Genomic DNA, 13,866 nt, shown 5'->3' with positions numbered 1-13,866 from the left:
GGCGCCAGTGGCGAATTTGCCAATCTTGGTGTTCTCTGGCAAATGCCAAACAACCTGCACGGTGTTGGGCTGTAAGCACAACCCCCACCTGTGGACGTCGGGCCCTCATATCACCCTCATGGAGTCTGTTTCTGACCGTTTGAGCAGACACATGCACATTTGTGGCCTGCTGGAGGTCATTTTGCAGGGCTCTGGCAGTGCTCCTCCTGTTCCTCCTTGCACAAAGGCGGAGGTAGGGGTCCTGCTGCTGGGTTGTTGCCCTCCTACGGCCTCCTCCACGTCTCTTGGTGTACTGGCCTGTCTCCTGGTAGCACCTCCATGCTCTGGACACTACGCTGACAGACACAGCAAACCTTCTTGCCACAGCACATTAATGTGCCATCCTGGATAAGCTGCACTACCTGAGCCACTTGTGTGGGTTGTAGACTCCGTCTCATGCTACCACTAGAGTGAAAGCACCGCCAGCATTCAAAAGTGACCAAAACATCAGCCAGGAAGCATAGGAACTGAGAAGTGGTCTGTGTTCACCACCTGCAGAACCACTCCTTTATTGGGGGTGTCTTGCTAATTGCCTATAATTTCCACCTGTTGTCTATCCCATTTGCACAACAGCATGTGAAATTGATTGTCACTCAGTGTTGCTTCCTAAGTGCACAGTTTGATTTCACAGAAGTGTGATTGACTTGGAGCTACATTGTGTTGTCTAAGTGTTCCCTTTATTTTTTTGAGCAGTGTATTTCAATGCAGATCAAAATAACCTAAAAAAAAAGTAGTAACCTTTAAACCTTCATGCACTAAGATGTGCTTGACTGTGCCTGGTTATTAAAGGTGTTCTTGGACAGTTGATCAGATGTCCCGCTTCTGGAATCCCCTTGTGATCAGCATTAGGGCTCATGCACACTAACAGTTTTCTTTTCCCTTGTTCGTTCCATTCTTTTTGCGACCCGTATGCGGAACCATTCACTTCAATAGGGCCGCAAAAAAAAAAAATGAAATTATTTTGTGTGCATTGCATGTCTGCATGGCCGTTCTGCAAAAAAATAGAACATTTCCTATTATTGTCTACATAAATGGAGGAGGCTCCTATTATCTTCAGAAGCAGTGTAGAAGCCATTCTTTTATCAGACTCAGAATCTCAACTCTGACACGCCCCCATTTCCTTTGAGCCGTCTTCTGTGTTACTAAGGATGGATTTTGCATGACAATAGGCAGTGAACTGCAAATTAGGTTGAAGTGAGACCCCTAGTGGCCATTACTTTACAGCTTTTTTCAGGTGGATGCAGGCAGATTTTTAAAAAATGAAGTGATTTAGAAATTCTCTATTAAATTTAGAGAAATTGGGTGAAAGTATAGTGACTCTTAAATAAAAGCTTGTGTCATAAGTGTATTTTCATCAATTACTCTAGCTCCCATTCCTTCCTGGATAGGTTTTGTTTTTTCTTCTTCAAATTTACCTCTTTTGCTTAGGAGTACTATGACCATGAAGGGGGTATCCCCAAGCATTGTCAGTGTGCTTGGGGACACCCTGTGTATTTAAGTCTAATTAACCTCTCTTTCTAAAATGTTCCTGCTGGGATTTGAACCTTCTACATTAAAGGCAAGAACTTTAACCACTGAGCTATTGAGCTCAATGCTAAGATGTGACAGAAAAACCTCATAGTAGTTTCTCATGTATTAGCTATTCCTATACAGCAGAAGTATTATATATATATATACACTCACCTAAAGAATTATTAGGAACACCTTACTAATACTGTGTTGGACCCCCTTTTGCCTTCAGAACTGCCTTAATTCTACGTGGCATTGATTCAACAAGGTGCTGATAGCATTCTTTAGAAATGTTGGCCCATATTGATAGGATAGCATCTTGCAGTTGATGGAGATTTGAGGGATGCACATCCAGGGCACGAAGCTCCCGTTCCACCACATCCCAAAGATGCTCTATTGGGTTGAGATCTGGTGACTGTGGGGGCCATTTTAGTACAGTGAACTCATTGTCATGTTCAAGAAACCAATTTGAAATGATTCGAGCTTTGTGACATGGTGCATTATCCTGCTGGAAGTAGCCATCTGAGGATGGATACATGTTCTCATTCTGTTTACGCCAAATTCGGACTCTACCATTTGCATGTCTCAACAGAAATCGAGACTCATCAGACCAGGCAACATTTTTCCAGTCTTCAACAGTCCAATTTTGGTGAGCTCGTGCAAATTGTAGCCTCTTTTTCCTATTTGTAGTGTAGATGAGTGGTACCCAGTGGGGTCTTCTGCTGTTGTAGCCCATCCGCCTCAAGGTTGTGCGTGTTGTGGCTTCACAAATGCTTTGCTGCATACCTCGGTTGTAACGAGTGGTTATTTCAGTCAACGTTGCTCTTCTATCAGCTTGAATCAGTCGGCCCATTCTCCTCTGACCTCTTGCATCCACAAGGCATTTTTGCCCACAGGACTGCCGCATACTGGATGTTTTTCCCTTTTCACACCATTCTTTGTAAACCCTAGAAATGGTTGTGCGTGAAAATCCCAGTAACTGAGCAGATTGTGAAATACTCAGACCGGCCAGTCTGGCACCAACAACCATGCCACGCTCAAAACTGCTTAAATCACCTTTCTTTCCCATTCTGACATTCAGTTTGGAGTTCAGGAGATTGTCTTGACCAGGACCACACCCCTACATGCATTGAAGCAACGGCCATGTGATTGGTTGACTAGATAATTACATTAATGAGAAATAGAACAGGTGTTCCTAATAATTCTTTAGGTGAGTGTATATACACTGCTCAAAAAAATAAAGGGAACACTTAAACAACACAATGCAACTCCAAGTCAATCACACTTCTGTGAAATCAAACTGTCCACTTAGGAAGCAACACTGAGTGACAATCAATTTCACATGCTGTTGTGCAAATGGGATAGACAACAGGTGGAAATTATAGGCAATTAGCAAGACACCCCCAATAAAGGAGTGGTTCTGCAGGTGGTAACCACAGACCACTTCTCAGTTCCTATGCTTCCTGGCTGATGTTTTGGTCACTTTTGAATGCTGGCAGTGTTTTCACTCTAGTGGTAGCATGAGACGGAGTCTGCAACCCACACAAGTGGCTCAGGTAGTGCAGCTTATCCAGGATGGCACATCAATGCGAGCTGTGGCAAGAAGGTTTGCTGTGTCTGTCAGCGTAGTGTCCAGAGCATGGAGGCGCTACCAGGAGACAGGCCAGTACATCAGGAGACGTGGAGGAGGCCGTAGGAAGGCAACAACCCAGCAGCAGGACCGCTACCTCCGCCTTTGTGCAAGGAGGAACAGGAGGAGCACTGCCAGAGCCCTGCAAAATGACCTCCAACAGGCCACAAATGTGCATGTGTCTGCTCAAACGGTCAGAAACAGACTCCATGAGGGTGATATGAGGGCCCGACGTCCACAGGTGGGGGTTGTGCTTACAGCCCAACACCGTGCAGGACGTTTGGCATTTGCCAGAGAACACCAAGATTGGCAAATTCGCCACTGGCGCCCTGTGCTCTTCATAGATGAAAGCAGGTTCACACTGAGCACATGTGACAGACGTGACAGAGTCTGGAGACGCCGCGGAGAACGTTCTGCTGCCTGCAACATCCTCCAGCATGACCGGTTTAGCATTGGGTCAGTAATGGTGTGGGGTGGCATTTCTTTGGAGGGCCGCACAGCCCTCCATGTGCTCGCCAGAGGTAGCCTGACTGCCATTTGGTACCGATATGAGATCCTCAGACCCCTTGTGAGACCATATGCTGGTGCGGTTGGCCCTGGGTTCCTCCTAATGCAAGACAATGCTAGACCTCATGTGGCTGGAGTGTGTCAGCAGTTCCTGCAAGACGAAGGCATTGATGCTATGGACTGGCCCGCCCGTTCCCCAGACCTGAATCCAATTGAGCACATCTGGGACATCATGTCTTGCTCTATCCACCAACGTCACGTTGTACTACAGACTGTACAGGAGTTGGCAGATGCTTTAGTCCAGGTCTGGGAGGAGATCCCTCAGGAGACCGTCCACCACCTGATCAGGAGCATGCACAGGCATTGTAGGGAGGTCATACAGGCACGTGAAGGCCACACACACATTACATCAAAGTTGGATCAGCCTGTAGTGTGTTTTTCCACTTTAATTTTGAGTGTGACTCCAAATCCAGACCTCCATGGGTTGAAAAATTTGATTTCCATTTATTAATTTTTGTGTGATTTTGTTGTCAGCACATTCAACTATGTAAAGAACAAAGTATTTCAGAAGAATATTTAATTAATTCAGATCTAGGATGTGTTATTTTTGTGTTCCCTTTATTAAAAAAGAAATATATATATAATCATACCTCTGATATATATGAATGCATAATATGTGGGAAACTACTACTGAGGTTTTTAGCCATAATATAGTTACAGCAGGTTAACATAAAGCTCTATAGCTCAGTGGTTAAGGTTCTTGATTTTAATGTAGAAGGCTGTGAGTTCAAATCCCAGCAGAATCATTTAAATAATAGAAGTTAAATAAAACTTAAGCACTTCCTGACCAGGCCTAATTTTGCAAATCTGACGTGTCATTTTATATGGTAATAACTTTGGAACGCTCTTACTTATCCAAGCCATTCTCAGACTGTTTTCTGGTGACACATTGTACTTCATGTTAATGGTAAATTTGAGTCATTATGTTATACCTTTATATATAAAAAATCCAAAAGTTTTCTAAATTTGAATCTCTCTGCTTTTAAGACAGATAGTGATGCCTCATAAAATATTAATTAATTAACATTCCCCATATATATACTTTTTGTGTAATGCAATTTTATTTTTTAGGACGCTAGAAGGTTTAGAATTATAGAAGCAATTTTTTAAATTTTTAAGAAAATTTCCAAAGTTAACTTTTTTAACCCCTTAGGGACCCATGACGTACCGGTACGGCATGGTTCCCGAGTCCTCAAGGACCCATGAAGTACCGATACCGATTTTTATTTTGTTTCAAAAATGATATTATTGTGTAAAACTTACATAAATTAAAAAAAAGTATACATATTAGGTATCGCCGCGTCCGTATCGACCGGCTCTATAAAAATATCACATGACCTAACCCCTCAGATGAACACCATAAAATTTTTAAAATAAAAACTGCTAAATAAACCATTTTTGTCACCTTACATCACAAAAAGTGTAATAGCAAGCGATCAAAAAGTCACACGCACCCCAAAATAGTGCCAATAAAACTGTCATCTCATCCCGCAAAAATCATACCCTACCCAAGGTAATCGCCCAAAAAACTGAAAAATTATGGATCTCAGACTATGGAAACACTAAAACATGATTTTTTTTGCTTCAGAAAAGAAATCATTGTGTAAAACGTACCTAAATAAAAAAAAAGTATACATATTAGGTATCGCCGCATCCGTGACAACCTGGTCTATAAAAATATCACATGATCTAACCTGCCAGATGAATGTTGTAAATAACAAAAAATAAAAACAGTGCCAAAACAGCTATTTCTTGTTACCTTGCCTCACAAAAAGTGTAATATAGAGCAACCAAAAATCATATGTGCCCTAAACTAGTACCAACAATACTGCCACCCTATCCCGTAGTTTCTAAAATGGGGCCACTTTTTTGGAATTTCTACTCTATCGAGGGCTTCAAATGGGACATGGTGTAAAAAAACTGTCCAGCAAAATCTGCCTTCCAAAAACCGTATGGCATTCCTTTCCTTCTGCGCCCTGCCATGTGCCCGTACAGCTGTTTACGACCACATATCGGGTGTTTCTGTAAACTACAGAATCAGGGCCATAAATATTGAGTTTTGTTTGGCTGTTAACCCTTGCTTTGTTACTGGAAAAAATGGATTAAAATAACTCTTGTGAAACACCTAAAGGGTTAACGACGTTTGTAAAATCAGTTTTGAATACCTTGAGGGGTGTAGTTTCTTAGATGGGGTCACTTTTGTGGAGTTTCTACTCTAGGGTTGCATCAGTGGGGCTTCAAATGGGACATGGTGTCAAAAAAAAACAGTCCAGCAAAATCTGCCTTCCAAAAACCATATGGCATTCCTTTCCTTCTGCGCCCTGCCGTGTGCCCGTAGAGCTAGATACACTATTTTCTCAGGCACCCTCCCATAGACAAAGGTGCCTTAGGTACCCCAGGGTTGCCAGTTATTGGTCGTAGAAGATCAGGGTGCGCATGCTGTAGCCCTTAAAGAGCCAGGGAGCACACGCCCTATAAGCAGACTGGAGATGCCTAGCTGGCAACCACAGGCCGTGGCCTGCAACAGAGAATTGCACATGTAGCTCCACTGATAGCAATAGAGTGAGGAGAGCAACCCACCAGGAAAAGCTAGGTAGTGGCAGACACAGGCCGCCGGCATAATGGGCTGACTTATTCATTGTGATAAATAGGAACTGATAATTTATCATTTTCATAAGTGAAATACCAGACATATATTTTGTTTTATTGTTACATAAAGTCTTTTATTTTTTATGCTGTAATCTATTTAACATGGACGCTTATTTTCCTGTGAAATATTACTTTTCAGATATGCAGACTTTACTGCAGATGATTGCAGAAAGTGTGACTAATGAGTTAGATGAAGAAAATGAATGGAAAAACAATTTAAAAAGGTACATAAAGTAAAATGCAGATTTGTTTTGAAAAAAACTATTGCAGTTTCCTCAAAAGGCTACTCCAGTACAAAAAAAAAGTGTTTCCATGACCAACAAATAGTTAAATTAAACCATCTTGTGCTCCTCTCACTTATCCCCTGCTGCTGCTGTTCCGACAGTACCCAAGTCCCTATTGTGGCTCACTAGTATGGGCAACAGGAAATGGCTCGCAATGATGGTCATGGAAACCACTGGCGGCAGCAATGTTCAAACATCAGACTGGGCTTCTTGTTTCTTCCGCGGATACAAAGATTTCTGCAAGCCTCATTGAGATGAATGGGACAAATCTATGGTATATGAGCATACCCTTATAGTCCAGAGCTGCATTCACAATTCTCCTTGTTAGACAATAGTTTAGCAGAACTCCTTGGAACATTATCAAATGCAGATCAAAAGAGCAGGCTTTTTACAGCCAGCAATGCAAAATATTCCAGGTCTAAAACTTAAATACAGATGTAGCAGTCATAATCCTGTCACATGGTGTGGTGCTATTAATATAGCACATCATTCTAATACGCTTACTACTAGAACAATATGTAGTGCGACATTCATACAAGATAAAGATTGCTACATCTGTAATTACAAATGTAGCTCTACAGTATACTACAGGTAGTAACTTCATACACGATAATTAATGCAATGTACTTACAAAGGTACTCAACTTTTTCTGTAGTTGCTTTCTGTATATAATATGTAAAAAGATGGTAGAAGGTGAACAGACACTATTCCATGAATAACTAAATTATTATAGTGACGTTTTCAATCAGTGGATAGCAGTGTGAAATTTCATCTTCTGAACCTTTTTTCTTGTTTTAAGAGATTTCATGTTTTATGGTATTAAAGAAAATATAGCTACATTATTGATATTTGTCCAACTCACCTGCTATGCATGGAAAATGTGTGGAAACACAACTGTGACCATAAAGCAGTAACAAGAGAAGTCCAGCATCCAATAAAAGACTGGGTAGACTTTATAATGCGTCTTTAAAAGCCCAAAAAAAAAAACACCAAGGACACACTTTACGAGTTCACCTTTCGGCTATAAAGGGGCTGGCCCATCTCGTACATTGGGGCATATTGCTAGGATATGCTCCAAATGTCTGATAGGTGCGATCCCACCTCTGTGACCCACACCTATCTCTAGAATGAAGCCCACAAAGAGAAGGAGAGTGGACCGCGCATGCACCGCTGCCCTCCATTCATTTCTGTGGGACTGCCGAAAATACCTGAGCAGCACGCTCGGCTATTTTCGGAATCCCCATAGAAATGAATGGGAAGCGCACTGCGCAAGTGTAGCCACCACTCCATTTATTTCTATGGGGCTGACGGAAATAGCCTAGCCAACGCTCTGCTATTTTCTGCAGTCCCATAGAAGTGAATAAAGGGCAGCCTCACATGCCTGGTGCGCTCTCCTTCACTTTCAGGGCTCCATTCTGGGACCTGCAACTATCATTGTAGGCATATCCAATGCATTAGATGGGCCAACCCCTTTAACAGACCATTACTCATGGCAAAAAATCATACAACCGAACACACACACATATAGTCGTGAATAGCCAATAGTTAAAGGGGTTATCTGAGACTAAAAAATTCCCCCCATATGCCCGGGCCAGCCCCTCACACTGATTCTACTTACCTGGCTCCCAGCTCCTTGCGCCGCTCCTGGTGCCGCTCCTGGTCCCCGCGCCGCCGCTGCTGCTTCTTCCCATGTGTGGATGAAAACAACCGGTGTAGGGGGGGAGCAGCCAATGGCAGGTGGTGACAAGCCTCCCTAGTGTCACCCGCGATGTTAGGGAGGCACGTCCCCGTCCCCACCTGCCATTAGCTGCCCCCCCCCCGACACCGATGTTTTCATCCACGCACGGGGAGAAGCAGCAGCGGTGCGGGGTACCAGGGGCGGCGCAAGGAGCTGGAAGCCAGGTAAGTAGATTCAGTGTGAGGGGCCCTGGCATATGGGGGGCATTTTTTAGTCTCGGATAACCCCTTTAAACAATTCAAGATCACAGTAATTAGCTATTAAGAGCAAACACTTGCTACTGTGTTGCTTGCATAGCAGTCTGTGTGGTAACATATTGTGTTATCTGCATATAAACGCATTTTCTATGTCTGCACCTGACTGACCTGGAGCCAATTGTTGAAACTGAAAGTTGTTTGCGTACAGTATGACTGTTACAGACAATGGTTGTGGAAATACTGTTCCAACTAACTGGTTTGACTTAGGGCTAGTCCTGAGGGTGTTATCCTGGAAGTCCCCAAGTTTTCACCTTTTAACCCCTATACAGGGATCTGGTCTTTGCTGCAGGGGAGCCACCAGGCCACTCCCTCTTAGAATAATCCTAATGTAGTTGGCAGCTGAAACACAGTGCACAACAGGCACAGACAAAGCACACAGATAGAACCAAGCAGAGAACAGGCTAGCAGAGTACATGAATCCAAGGCAAACACAGACTGGATCAGACAAAGTCAGGCAAACAGAGTACATACTAATCCATGGAACAGACACAAGGTAATGGCAAACAGAACAAGGTCAGAACTCAGACTCAGACAGAACCTGAACAGATCCATCCAATTTAATGAGTAAGGGTCACTATTGTTAAAGAGGACCTTACACCTGAAAATGAAAGTTAAACTAAAGATATAGCCTTACTTACATGCCCCCGGTATTGCTTATTCAGTCATTCATTTTTGAATCAGTGCCCCCATTTGTCCGCGCTGCCCCCCGGAATATTTGCCGCCTTGTATGCTAATGAGCCATTCGGCTCAACTGGGCGGGCCTTCAAAAGTTCTCCCGGGCGTGTCATTCTTCTCCCTGGCACGGAGCGCATCCAATCAGCGCGCTCCGCTCTTAGCCAGGGAGAAGACACTCCAGTTCTCACGAGATTTGCGAGAACTGGAGCGATTTCATCCATCCGGAGCCGGCGCCATCTCGCAAGAACTGGAGCGTCTTCTCCCTGGCTAAGAGCGGAGCGTGCTGATTGGATGCGCTCCGTGCCAGGGAGAAGAATGACACGCCCGGGAGAACTTTTGAAGGCCCGCCCAGTTGAGCCGAATGGCTCATTAGCATACAAGGCGGCAAATATTCCGGGGGGCAGCGCGGACAAATGGGGGCACTGATTGAAAAATGAATGACTGAATAAGCAATACCGGGGGCATGTAAGTAAGGCTATATCTTTAGTTTAACTTTCATTTTCAGGTGAAAGGTCCTCTTTAAACCCAAAAGCATAGACATGAAGTGTGTCCTTGGTGTTCCGTTTTTGCTTTAAAGACAGTAATAAAGTCTCCACTGTCTTTTATTGGAGTATTAAAGGAGAGTAAGCAACTAATATTAATTGACAAATCTGTCAAGTTTTAGTTAATAAATTACCCCCATTGTGTTACAGTACTTGTAAATATGTTTGTAGACATGCCCCTGTGAAAATCGGTCATTTCACTAGAAGGGAGGAAATGAAGTTATAATACCACCATCTACCTCTGTCAAGTTGTCATTTGGGCAGTGATGACTAGTCAAAGCTGTAATCTCTTCCTTGCTTGTGATCCCATCCGGTAAAGAACAGCGGGTGTGATTACAGCATTTAAGGTTCAAGTAGCCTGCGCTAGTAGGTTCCCGTTTCAGGTCTATTTTAAAACATAACATTTACTTCTTAGTTTTAAAATATACGGGAAGACAAAAAGGGTGTCTTAAAAATAATGTGTGCTTGTGCTCTACGGCAATGGGGTATACAGTTCCTTTGAAATATTACTGCTTATTTTTGCAGTTATTTTCCCTTTATTTTTCTGTTATCCTATCCTCAAGGGTCAAATACTTCTCTATTTTCATGCTCTGGTTTTTATTATTGGAATGACGAGATATCTGCTCTCTTTCAACCATATACCATAGTCTAGGAGTGTGCTTCTCTGATACCTTTAATCTGTCCCTTTCTTTCTGGTAATGGAATAGGGTAACTCTCCCTTGCCGTTTGTGTCAGCGTGCTTAGTGCCTGCAGCGCACCAAGACACGGACACTGAGTTCAAACTACACTTGCTTAAACCTAAGTTGTAGCTCTCCCGACATGTTTCGCCACTGCTGTAGCTCCATTGCCCCTGAAGACGCTACAGCAGTGGCGAAACATGTCGGAGGAGCTACAACTTAGGTTTTAAGCAAGTGTAGTTTTGAACTCAGTGTCCGTGTCTTGGTGCGCTGCAGGCACTAAGCACGCTGACACAAACGGCAAGGGAGAGTTATCCTATTCCATTACCAGAAAGAAGGGACAGATTAAAGTTATCAGAGAAGCACACTCCTAGACTCTGGTATATGGTTGATAGAGAGCAGATATTTCGTCATACCAAAAAATAAAAACCAGAGCATGAAAATAGAGAAGTATTTGACCCTTGAGGATAGGATAACAGAAAAATAAAGGGAAAAATAACTGCAAAAATAAGCAGTAATATTTCAAAGGAACTGTATACCCCATTGCCGTAGAGCACAAGCACACATTATTTTTAAGACACCCTTTTTGTCTTCCCGTATATTTTAACTAAGAAGTAAACGTTATGTTTTAAAATAGACCTGAAACGGGAACCTACTAGCCGCAGGCTACTTGAACCTTAAATATTCAATCCCGGGTCCAAAGGGTCCCTGAAGAAAAACTGATTACAGCATTTATTCGTCAACACTGTGACTCTGCCCAGATGACAGTTGGAGAGGTACACCAAGGATTTATTGCATCACATTCGTCCTCCGGGTAAAATTGCTGATTTCCACAGGGGCATATGTACAAAGCTATTCATGAGGCTGTACACCATGGACGTAGTCTGTAATAGTCTAATAATGAAAACTCTTGCTGTTCCCTTTAAACTATGAGTTAAGGATGGAATAGTATGTTTAAAACCTTTTCTTTTTTTCTCACAGTGACACATCTTCAGCTGAGGTTAGAGAGACGATGGATTAAGGATGATCAAGGGAGCACACAAAAGCATCACACAGAGACCTAAAAGGTTGGATGTGGCATGCTGTACAAATATATGTCTCTGCTTGAAAATGAACACACACATGGTTGTGACCACAGTTCTCCAGTGCTGGGAAGGAATTGCATCCTCAACTACTTGGTGCTTCTGGACCAGTCAAGCAAAGAGGCACCTTAATTTGCGTATGGTGCACTGTTTGAATCAGGGGAATTTTGGGTGCCATGTAGCAAGTGGAATGCAAAGGACATTTTGTAGAGAAATATTCTCATTAATACAGTCCCTATGCCCATACAGAAACAGAGTCCATTAAAGGGAACTGTCAGGAACTTCATGGTGCCAACCAATCCAAATAGACTACCTGATTACAAGCAGCTATGTTTAATAGTGAGCTTGGGACTGCTATTTGTGTATAGAGATATGGGCATAGAGGAATCAGCAGGGAGACACCACGATGACTCTTAACCTCATTCCTGGCTTTCTCTAAACCATTTTCTCTGAATCAGTGCATCGTTTCAGAATAAATCAGTCTTTTGATTTGAAGGTGTCTATTAGGATGTCATTTGAAGTTTGCACAGCACAAAGCTCATAACAGGTTTAAGAAAGCACTCTGACAAATAATTTAATTTTCTGGCCCATTAGAAAGGAACCGTATATTATTTAAATTGTAGTGAAAATTATCTCCTTGCTGCTGGATGTTTTTGTGAGTTATCCCCTTCCTTCTGTTTCTCTACTGTGTCATGTGACCAGCAATCAGACTCTCCAGCTGACACCACGTCTTATGTGTGGACAGGAAGTCAGTTTCTCTATTCATTCCTATGAGACTCACATCAAGACTTTTATAGGAATGAATAGAGAAACTGACTTCCTGTCCACACATAAGACGTGGTTTCATTTGGAGAGTGAAGACTGTAGGTCACATGACACAGCTGAGGACCAGAAGGGAGAGGATAACTCCTAAACATTGGCACCAGTAAGAAGATTACCTTTACTAGAATTCACACCATCTGCGTTTCTAATGGGTCAGAGAATAAAGTGTTTTTTTGTAATGTGTCCACTGTGGGCAAAATACTATATGATGTGTAGTCTAGACTAGTTTATAGTAGTATGATTAATACATAGAGTGGTAACGTGGATATACCATGTTGTATGAATGAAATATTTTACCATCACAGCTCCCCTGCCCCTCGTTTGTCTCCTACAAACCTCTTCATAAAGAATAAAAGCAATCTGTTTTCGGATATGAGAGAAACATTCTTTGACGTGTCCAATGAAGCTGATGTCTACTTACATGATAAGGTGGAGGCAATGGAAAGGCAAGTGCAAACTTACAGCCAATCACAAATGACTACCACTTTACTTTTTCTATAAAACGGTTCATTTGTTTGATAGGAGACGTCAAGAATTCAGCACCCAAAAATATCGGTCCTTAAATACCATTAGTAACTTCCGTGAAGATGTGGAGAAGATGCGAAAAGCTTTTCACCATGTAAAGGAAGAAAAAGACTACACAGACACTAGGAACTGGTAAGTCTGGATCCTGTAAACATTTACTTGCACCTTACACTGAAACCTGTAAATTGAAAAAGAAAAACAGCGCACATGTATGCTCCCCTTTCTCAGACTTGTTCATAGTCATTGTTATTTTAGGTTAATAAAACTGGCGTTCATTTTAGCTGTTTTTTTGGTAAGCAAATGCAGCCATTTAAAGTGTAGCTGTCATTTTGATGTAAATTCTACTTTACACCAATTTGTCAAATTACCCCCTGAATGTTCTTAAGGAGAATCTGTCTTCAGTTTTTAGCGTTTTACTCAGCGCTGAAGACGCCTGTGTATAACAAGTCAGATAGGCATTGTGATGAGCACTGATAGTTAGGGCACATGTACATAGTCAGGGACTGTGGTAGTGATAGTTAGGGCACATGTACATAGTCAGGGACTGGGATAGTGATAGTTAGGACACATGTACATAGTCAGGGACTGGGGTAGTAATAGTTAGGGCACATGTACATAGTCAGGGACTGGGGTAGTAATAGTTAGGGCACATGTACATAGTCAGGGACTGGGGTAGTAATAGTAAGGGCACATGTACATAGTCAGGGACTAGGGTAGTAATAGTAAGGGCACATGTACATAGTCAGGGACTGGGGTAGTGATAGAAACATAGAAACATAGGATGTGTCGGCAGATAAGAACCATTTGGCCCATCTAGTCTGCCCAATATACTGAATACTATGAATAGCCCTTGGCCCTATCTTATATGAA

The 13,866-nt window shown here is 42.6% G+C and overlaps 1 protein-coding gene across 1 annotated transcript in view; it reads left to right on the top strand.

Moving 5' to 3' along the window:
- Positions 1–12,910, top strand: part of CCDC60 (coiled-coil domain containing 60) — a 230,793-nt gene extending 217,883 nt beyond the window's left edge. Inside the window, exons 9-11 of the mRNA XM_040416015.1 lie at positions 6,534–6,618; positions 11,549–11,634; positions 12,777–12,910. Of these exons, the coding sequence (XP_040271949.1) occupies positions 6,534–6,618; positions 11,549–11,588 (125 nt within the window). The 3' untranslated portion in view covers positions 11,589–11,634; positions 12,777–12,910. The remainder of the gene's footprint in view (positions 1–6,533; positions 6,619–11,548; positions 11,635–12,776) is intronic.
- The last annotated feature ends 956 nt before the right edge of the window (positions 12,911–13,866 follow it).

The sequence above is a fragment of the Bufo bufo genome, chromosome 2 (assembly GCF_905171765.1).
Source record: "Bufo bufo chromosome 2, aBufBuf1.1, whole genome shotgun sequence".
In the NCBI taxonomy this organism is placed as follows: domain Eukaryota; kingdom Metazoa; phylum Chordata; class Amphibia; order Anura; family Bufonidae; genus Bufo; species Bufo bufo.
This window is presented reverse-complemented; position numbering and strand designations above follow the sequence as displayed.